Source organism: Triticum dicoccoides, chromosome 3A (genome assembly GCF_002162155.2).
Source record: "Triticum dicoccoides isolate Atlit2015 ecotype Zavitan chromosome 3A, WEW_v2.0, whole genome shotgun sequence".
NCBI lineage: Eukaryota > Viridiplantae > Streptophyta > Magnoliopsida > Poales > Poaceae > Triticum > Triticum dicoccoides.
The window spans coordinates 411999352-412009342 of NC_041384.1; the positions used below are offsets into that span (position 1 = coordinate 411999352).

The 9991-nt window shown below is 48.5% G+C and overlaps 1 protein-coding gene across 1 annotated transcript; it reads right to left on the reverse strand.

Annotated features, from left to right (window-relative positions):
• Positions 1-6496: 6496 nt before the first annotated feature.
• On the reverse strand, positions 6497-9458 carry LOC119268359 (pentatricopeptide repeat-containing protein At3g54980, mitochondrial-like). Its single transcript, XM_037549967.1, has one exon. The coding sequence runs from the start codon at positions 9370-9372 to the stop codon at positions 6964-6966; it is 2409 nt and encodes an 802-aa protein (XP_037405864.1). The 5' UTR covers positions 9373-9458; the 3' UTR covers positions 6497-6963.
• Positions 9459-9991: the final 533 nt, after the last annotated feature.

The following is a 9991-nucleotide window of genomic DNA, read 5'->3' on the forward strand; positions in this document are numbered from 1 at the left end:
ATAATCATTTTATTATTTGCCTCTAGGGCATATTTCCAACAATGGGACCACACTGTAAAGCCCCATATGCGGCATTATTTTAAATACAAACATTTCGATTCATTTATAGAACAGAAGCACATATAGTACTGTTGGAACATATGACTTCGTATCATACACGCATTATCATATGTAGCGGACGTGTGCCGACAATGAGACCGCACTGTAAAGCCCCATATGCGACATTATTTTAAATACGGACATTTCAATCCATTTCTAGGATAGAAGCATATATAGTATCGCTGAAACATACAACTTCATATCATACACACATTGTCTCGTATGTCCCGGACTTTACAAGTTGAATGTCTCAACATTTTCACTACCAAAGAGCCAACATTTTAAAACATTATAACTGGGCACCCTAGAAGCTCCCTCAGGCTATCAGCCTTCGGAGCCGTCTGATTTCAAATAATGATCGTCTCTGGCCGTTGGATGCGAAGTGAATTTTTCTGAAAGCTCCCGTCCCCGCAGCTTCCTGAGGGCAGTTACTCCCGTAACATTTTTGGAGTAAGGTGGTTAATTGGGCCAAACAGCCCACCTAGCATAGCCACTGGCCGAAGCGAGGGAGAGATTGGTGTGCTGGCTAACCCTAAGTCCCTAACCAAGGCGAGCGACGACGGCAGCGGCGGCGGCGAGCTGGCGCCAGGTCCCGTTCAGCCCTTCTGGTCGGTTGATTTTCATCCTCAGTGCTGGTCTTCGCTGAAAGGGGATCCATCGACGAGGGAGGTTCCTGGCATCCCGCGCGCTGGCTGGCGTCTCCACCCGCGTCTGCACGTGAAGATAGGTACGCCATCGCGCACTCCCTACTCCCGTGCACGCATCCTCCCAGTCTCGCCCTAGGTCAGAGAGTGAGAGGGAGAGGGAGAGGAGCGGGGTTGATTCATGGAAGTGGGCGGGTTTTAACTTGACTCAATGAGGAGCACGCGAGGTGGCGCTCGATCTGGGAATAGAGTGCTCTCATGATGGCTCAAGTAGACAAGATACGAGTACATGCCAATTCCTTTGATGATTGTGGACAACCAAGGTGAGAAAAATAATCATGGATAGGTTTCAATCGTGATCTACATTTTCCCTTCCTGGATTTTTTCCCGGTGTTACAGAATTTTGTGCCTGCTTCTCGGTTTCAACCTGTCATGTATGCGACTTAACAGTTTTGCTAAAGCACATCTAGATGTGCAATAAGTATTGCACATCTAAGTCCTATGTCATTGATCTTATGTTGAGATTCGTGTGGATATTTTTTTTCTTTTTTCTTTTCCTCTTTATGCTTGATTCACTCACTTAGATGTGCAATAACTAGAGCACATCTAGATGTGCCCTAGACACATCCTATTTCTATTTCAGTTGACAAGTCAGTAGGCATCTGCCGGATGATTACTATGTTTTCATTCTTGGTAGCATTTGTATGGGTATGGCTATGAGCGTCTAACTCTATTTCTATAATCAAATAACAGGACCATTGTTAGGTTGAAACCTGAAGGGAAATAAACTATCTGGTGCCATGGTTGTCAAGGAAGGTGGATGTTCACTTATATTCTACTACTATTTGACCTGTGACTTTTGTTCTTCAAATGAATCTTATCCATGGCATTTCTAACAAGAGCTATGCTACACGGACGATAGTGCTCGCACGATTTGTGCACGACATATGGCTGGAGCCTTTCATCACGTTTGCTGTGTACAGGAGGACCATTGGATCGGCCGTCGTCCAACAATCGTCCTCTGAATAGTCGTCCGCAAAGGAGTTCCGTTCTAACAAAAACCTGCATTTGCAAGGCAAGATGTTTGTACAGTGCACCTGAAACTTGAGGCCGATGCGTCATTGAGATTCCATTTTGTTGGTGAGGTTGGTGGTGGAGGGGTCAAGTAAGCCTTCTTTGAGTGAAAGGACATGTAGTAATTTTCGCTTCAAGGATATTTTTGCATGTAGCTAAAGTCGTTCGAACGGGAAATAATTTACTACCGATTATACTTTATCTGTTTTTTCTTCTCTTCACCCATATTCACTATTAGAGTTAGAGGTCAACATGCTACATTCCTTTTCCTCAATGCAGCCGTGTACAACCAAGATTTAGCGTTAATTCATGCTTGCTTACGACATGGAGCTACACTGTGGTGTTATAGAACTATACTAATTGTATTATTTACCATATCCTGTAGAATACTTACTTTTTTAAGTAGTTTACTATTATAATTATAAAATGTTAATCTATACACAGTTCCATAGATCAGTGATACTCATATGGCATAATGAGACTGCTACTGCCATTAAACAAGATAGAAGAGGTTATCAAAATTTGTAAGAGATTTGAGCATCTTCTGCGATAGATGTTGCTTCATGGTTGGATGCACCATTTTTGTCTTGCTGGACTATTGCTACTCTTAGCTAATTCTTTGCACCATGGAAATGTTTACCTGTGTCCCTGCAAAAAAAATGATTTATTTGACCTTCTGTGCAGATTTTCATTCAAGCTGACACTTGACACCTTCCTTTGTTTGTTCCAGGACTTAGGTTTGGAAGGCTAGCCAGACACACTCAAGACAGGCGAGCTTCAGTTTTTTCACTAATTGGAACGATCCCTTGTTGCATGCCATTAACGACTAGGCTGCATGAATTATATCTTTCGGGCAGAGGAGCAAAATGAATGGAATTCCAATAGGTGAAGAAGGGTGACCGCTCCGTCGAGGATGGTTAGTACAAGAAGGGCAAGGAGAAGAGTGCCAAGCCAGTGGAGATAGCCACCCATGGACTCTGTCCATGTTTGGGCAGGGGAGAGCGAAGGTACTAGCGCAACCTTGCAGAGAGGTTACATTGTTTTTTATGAATGTTTTTTCTTCCTTTTTCTGGTTCAGTTTGTTGAATTTATTCATGCTGCATTGAATTGTGCCTCGACGTGGATGGGTGAGAATAGATCAAGCAGAGCATGATGTTTGAAACGTTTCAAGGACCTGGTTCCATGTAACAAGGTACTACCTTAGTGATTTCATAATACGAAACCGAAAAGAACCAAGTAGTTGATCTTTATGCATGTTATGTTCTGTAATGAAAAAAAACTACGCAAAAGACCAGTAAATATGTTGGTGAAATTGTGAGTGTCACTTTCACTTGGTACCAAGGCTCCAAAATCTACCTTCTTTAGAGTTATATTTTTTTTTGCTAGCAGCCCAGTATTATCAGGGTGAGTACAAGTTGACATGTACGCAAACATTACCTTGACTATGGATCGTTATCTGACAGATTGTGTTGCTGTTTTTACCACAATATTACTTATCTCCTTACTAGGTAGTAGAGGAAAAGAAGCTCATGCGTTGGAGAATGCTATGAATGCATATTATCTTGGGCGTGAGAAATTTCTATTGAAGGTACGTATTTGGTTTGTAACACCATTGCATATTATCTCACAAATAATGAAGTCATTTTAGTTAACAGCGTAATAAATAATCATACTAATAAGTGATTGTCATGGATTTGGTGGTCTGGTATATTTTATTCTTTTATTCAGTTCAAGGGGAAGTTGTCTACGTATCAGTGCAATTTTTGTAATTTTGCGTCATTAGGCTACACAAGGTATCTTGCATGCCAATGAGGCATGAAAACTTTACATTTACCATGGAATGAATTTTCCTGATGCCTTTATCTATCGAGATGATATTCTGCTTCAGTGACATCTCTTTCTTTGCTGGTTGAGTTTTCTATTTCCTCGTTCCATGCTCTAAACATTATTTTGGCAGGTCCAGAACTTTAAAGATCAGTATGGTGGGACCACATATAAACAATTATGTATGCTTGGAGCCTCGCCCGATTGGTAACACAAAATACAAATCCTTTTCAATCACCCGTTGCAGTTGCTAGAGAAAGATCAGTATGGTTGTAGAATATTTAGACAATTGCATATTTGAGTATGACATAATATTGTATCTTACACTTAAACCATTGTTATGTCCTTCAGATTGAATTTATAGACCATAAGAAACAGACCATGTTTCTAAGCGAAGTTTTCTCCCTCTTTGCATATACTCTATTACTTATACTTTTTTTGCTTGGATATTATTTGCTATTTAGTTTTGAACATCTGATCTTCCAATGGCAGAATTCAGTTATAGTGAGACACTACAGTTCCAATCATGTGGACCTCCTTCAAATTTTGTTCAATTCATGAAAATTGAAGCGATATGTTTTGTGCCTGTATATTTGTCAAGACTATACCATTTTATTATACAAATAGACAGGCGCAGCAACGCGCACCTTCCATGATCTAGTAAATATATATGAATAAGGCATACAAGAGCAACTTCAATGGGGCGACCCATTTCGTCCGCCGCCGTCCGTTCGGGTCGACGCGGACAAAAGAGGCGGCCCAACGCGTCGACCCAAACCCAAATCATGTCCGCTTCGCATCCGCGCGGACGCATTTGCGGCTCAAATTTGCACCCCAAATGCGTCGGCACGGACGCCACGCGCGCCTTCTCGCTGTCTCGGCGTCCCCACCTGGCGGCCGTCCAACTATCCGCTGGCCACGCGATCAGCTTAATTTATAACCACGAGCCCACGCGTCAGCGACGGCGGTCGCCCTTTTTTAAGCCGATGGTGCGGCGGGGCCGTCCTCAACCAAACTCTCCGTCCACATCTAGGCAAGCTCGCTTCCCCGTGTCGGCAAACCCTAGCCAACCCTAGCCAAATGGGACTCTTCTCTGGCACCGGTAGCAGTAGCAAGGCCAAGGGCAAGGCCCCTGCCATCCCTTTCCCCTCTGAGTTCCTACCGCCTTCGCCGGCACCGGCTTGCCGGCAGAGGGTGCGCGTGAACGTGCCAGTGCACCAGGCGGAGTGGCACTGGCCGCATCGTGTGTCACTGCCGTACCCCGACGTGACCCTACCGCACGACCGGCATCTAGATCCAGATAGGATCCTAGTGCCGGCGGCGCCGCGGACGGCTAGGGCGCACGCGGAGGAGGTGCGGCGCCGGCGGGCCCTGCTGACGCCAGAGCAGCGCCAAGACGCCGCCTACACCACCGACTCGCCGAACTGGAAGAGGTGGTTCGCCTTCAAGCACGAGAAGGCGAGGCGACGCGGCGTGCGTGAGGTTGACCGCAGCATGCCGCCGCCCTCGCTCGTCGTCCGCAAGGAGGACTGCGGTGGTCTACCGTGAGAGCGAGGAGGACGAGCGACGCAGGGTGGAGGCGTTGGAGGAAGAGGAGGCTCGGTATGAGGCGGCCATGACGCAAGCCCTTGCCCTCTCCGCTGCCGGCGATTGCGTGGTGCCGCCGGTGGCCCCGCCATCCCCTCCCCGACGCAGCGTCAAGGCCGAGCCGGAGCCCATCGAGCACTACTCCTGGATGGGAGTGATGCGCGAGTGGGTGTCCGCGGCCCCAGTTTGGCTGGGGGCGACCCCGGCGCAGGAGCAGGCGTACCTCGAGATGTGGCGCGGGCGCCGTCGCGGCGAGTACGAAGAGATGCTCGAGCGCGACCTCGAGGAGGAGGCGCGTCAGGCTGAGGAGGAGGCGCGCCAGGCAGCGGCTGCACAGGTGGCCGCACAGCCCCCCGCGTCGGCCCTGCGCGCGCTGGAACAGCTGCCCGCGGCCTACATCGCCGCCGCCTGAAACACGGTGTTCCCTTGGGCCGACCCTGCGCCGACGCTCATCGACCTCACCGACTCCGAGGACGACAACGACGATGACGCCTAAGGCAGCGCGCCACCTCGTAGTTTAGTTTTTTAGTTTTATTTAATGCTAATGTGGACGTGTGGACTCTCGCGGGCCTTCCTGGCCGGCTTTAATGTTTAATTAGTGTTTTATTTTAAATATGCATGCACAATTATTATTATTTTGTCGACGCCGTCAAAATGGGCCGGTCGAGTGTTGGGCGCACGAGCCGACCCAAACGCGGAAGCGAACGTCCGTGTCCATCTGGCCGACCCAAACGGACAAAAAACGGACGAAATCGCCGTCTATTTGGGTCGACCCGTTCGAGTTGCTCCAAGTGCCAAGATGCAAATTTATTACTCATAGGCCATTTGGTCCAACATTACATCGGAAGTCTCAAATAGTCTTGAGTATAGACAAAATCCAATGATGCCTAAGAGGCGGAAACATAAAGCAACGGTCCCATGTCATCGGATCCAGGCTGCCGCACGGGGCCTCTAATCTAATCTACTCGTTGTCGCCGGAGAACTCCACGTAGAAACGTCTTGTCTCAGCATCCCAGATATAGTTGTGATCAGCACCTGTTGTTCTCTTATTTCAAAATATTAGGATTCTACCCAAGTCTCGTCTGGTTTGCCTAACATACTAATATTACTACGAAACACACAGCTCTATGCACCCGCAAAAAAAAAAGAAAAAAAGAAACACACAGCTCTATGAGAAGAAGCCAAAGTCAAAAAAACTGACATTCACCTCATCTCATAAGTAGATGTAACCTGTAAGATCAGAAGAGCTGAGGAACATCTCAAGCATATATAAATTGAAACGTCCAGTTCATCCATAACAAACCAAGTATTATTTGACAGAAAATGTATTGACCATTAAAGACAACGGCAAAGCCTCAAGGTTTTGCTATATTCGACAGAAAAGCTTAAAGGATAGAGTAGAATAATCACAAAGCATCAGGAACAATGCAGATATCAAAATTAAGCTACACAATATAGTTGGTGGTGGTAGTGGTTTTGATTCAGTTAGATGTTCCGCCCTCCTACATGCTAGTAGATTCTTCCTGTATCAAGCTCTTATACTTTGATGAAAAGCGGGGCTTCGTCTATAAAAAAACAGATACACAACAAATACATCTCATACTCAAATCCCAATGCTTACGTTTGCTTCCATCTGGCCTGTTAAGGTTTTACTTTATTTAACAGTTTCCCGATGTTGTCATGCAATGGAACCTTCAATCTTCTTAAGCCAAGATTCTCTTAACTGGCAGAAATTTTAAATAGGACTCTCTGCATCAACACAACTGTCACCTTCCGGAGATCTCTGGCCAGCCAATATGTCAGATGTTGTATCATCAGGAACAATTCCCCTGTTGAGCATTTCATCATGCAACTGGAATGCTTCTTGCAGCTTACCATCACGGAGGCTTCCATTTATCAGCATGTTATAAATAAGAGCATTAGGGCGTACATCCAACCTCTTCATGTCATCCAATAACTTCTTGGCACCATCAATGTCTCCAATGCGGCAAAGGCCATGTGTTAACGCTGTGAAAGTGATACTATCGGGAATGTTACCCTTGGCCATCATCTCTGAGTACAATTCCAATGCAAAGGCTACATTGCCATCTTTTGAGAAACCGTCGATTAAGGTAGTGTATGTTACTGTATCAGCAGCAATTCCTTCTTTAATCATGCTCTCATAGAATTTGGAAGCTTCTTTCATCATTTTCAAATCCTTGTACCCGGTAATAAAATTAGTGTAGACGGCAGATGTGGGTGTTAGACCATCTTTCAGCAGAATAACAAGAAATTGCAGTGCATGAGACATATTCCCTTCATGGCAAAACCCACTTATTAAAGCATTGTATGCAGCAATGTCAGGTTGAAGGCCTTTGCGCCTCACATTATTTAGCATTTTAAGTGCCAGATCACAACAACTGGTCCTGCAGTAACCGTCAATGAAACTGGTATATGTTACTATGTTGGCGGGTATACCTTTCTCACGCATCTGCTGATACATAGCAAATGCTGAGCCCATCATACCAGCTTTCACAAATCCATTGATGATACTGTTGTATGTCATTGTGGTCGGGACAAAACCTTCACCTATGAAGTTCTTCAAAATTTCATCAACTTCATAAATCCGGTCACTCATGCAAATGCCATTTATGAGAACATTATGTGTATACTCATTGCAAGAAACTCCATTTTGTTTCATTTCATCAAGGAGGGCATATGCCTTGTCAAAAGCCTTCTTCTTGATATACCCTTTCATCAAAAATGTATACGTGAAAACATTAGGTACAAATCCTTCCACAGGCATCTCTGAGTACAGTTTGACTGCTTCATCCATGCACCCCTTCTCACAGTAACCCATTAACAAGCTGTTGTATGTCACAACAGATGGTTTCACTCCAGTTTCCTTCATCTTACCAAACAAGTTAAGTGCTTCGCGGAGCTTGTGTTGCTGGCAGAGCCAATGAATTAGACCATTGTACGTGAAGACATCCGGTAGCCTAGAATCAGCCATCTCCAGACACAAGCTTACAGCATCTGCCCACCGTTTATCGCACAACAGGCCCTTGATAACCAAACTGAACTCGTGTGAACTTGGCAACAGCCCTTGCCCTCTCATCTGGCGATATAGCACATACACCTTCTGTGTCATCCCAGCTTGATCACAGCCTCTTATAAGCGTCCCATACGTCACATTAGTTGGCAATATACCATTCGCCAGGGTCTCGTCGAAAAGATCCAGAGCTTTCTCGACCTCGCCTCGCAAGCAATACCCATGCATCAAAATCGTCGCGAGAACGACATCCATTTTCTTGCCAGCAGACAGCATCTCGTCCTTGACCCGCAGAGCCTCCTCCATCCTCCCCACCTTGACAAGCACATCCACCAGAGACCTGTAGGTGAAGTCCCACGTCTCGAAGCCAGCCTCCTTCATCTCCCCAAGGAGGAGGAGCCCGCGGTCAGCATCACGCAGTTTGCACAGTGCCGCGATCACAAGAGCGTAGACGCGCTGGTCGGGCTCGATCTCAGCGCCGGGCATTTCATCAAACAGCCTGACAGCATCCTCGAGCATCCCTTCCTTGACGCAGGCCCGCATGAGCGCATCGAACATCCATGCGTCCACGCGGTCGCCCCTCCCCCGCATCTCCGCGAAGAGCGCAAGCGCGTCCCGGGCCGACGAGCAGCGCGCGGTGGTGACGAGCAGGTCGGTGCGGGACTTGACATCCGGGACAACGCCGCGGGCGACCATGTGGGCGTACGCGTCGGCGGCCGCGCTGGCGCGGCCGGCGCGGGAGAGGGAGGTGAGGAGGCGGCTGAGGAGGGACACGTGAACGGCTGCGACGGGGGAGCCGGAGTGAGGGCCGGCCGCGGCTGAGAGGACGGCGTCGACGAGGGCGCCCGGGGCGAGACCCGCGTCGAAGGCGGCCGACTTGAGGAGGGTGAAGGCACGCGGGTGGGACGGGGATGAGGCGAAGAGCGCGCGGAGGGTGGAGGTGAGGTTCTCCACGACGGCGGGGTCGCGCGCGGCCGGGCGGTTGGAGAAGTGGGCAGACAGGGGATCGGTTTGGTGGGGCGGCGCGGCGGGAATGGGAATGGCGGTGGCGCAGAGGGAACGCCATGCGAGCGAGGGCGAGGAGGCTGCTCGGAGCCGTGGTGGGCGGCGCATGGTGGCGGGCAGGAGGGGTTTAGCTAGGGATTGAGCGGAACTGCGCAAGTGCGACGTTGACCCCCAAGAACTTCCGCTCTCTGCGAACCAAACTGTCGTTCCATGGTATTCTTAGCCCATGTAAGTTGTACTTAGAGCATCTTCACTCGTGCCCCAACATGCCTCAGAGCGAGTTTTTTCACACCAGCACCCAAAAAAACCTAATCGCGACCCAAAACATCGAAAACCGTCGAATTGGCCCATTTTTTGGCCCGGCGATCTCAGGCTGAACCCAGCGCACTGGGGCGCTTGGGGGCTTCGGCAGAAGGAAAGCCACGCCTGGGCCACCATTGTTAGGCGGAAAAGTATCTTGCACTTCGAGATTCAGATCCCCCCCTCCCGGCACGCGTGCACACCCTTCCGCCGTTGTGCCGATCCCGGCGCCGCCTACCCACCCACCGCCGCTAGATAGATCGTTCCCTCGCCGGAGAAGAGAGGGTTCCGCCGCGGCAGCCTCCACCTCGCTCCTGGGCGAGCTTTCCGGCACTCCGGCCACGCAGAGCGGGAATACCGGCGGCTACGCGCCTACCATGCCCGCAAGGTGTTCGGCAATTTGTCTGCTCGACGATGGACTCGAACG

Coding starts and splice junctions, on each gene's coding strand:
- LOC119268359 (XM_037549967.1), bottom strand. CDS start 9,372: ATGCGCCGCCCACCACGGCTCCGAGCAGCCTCCTCGCCCTCGCTCGCA.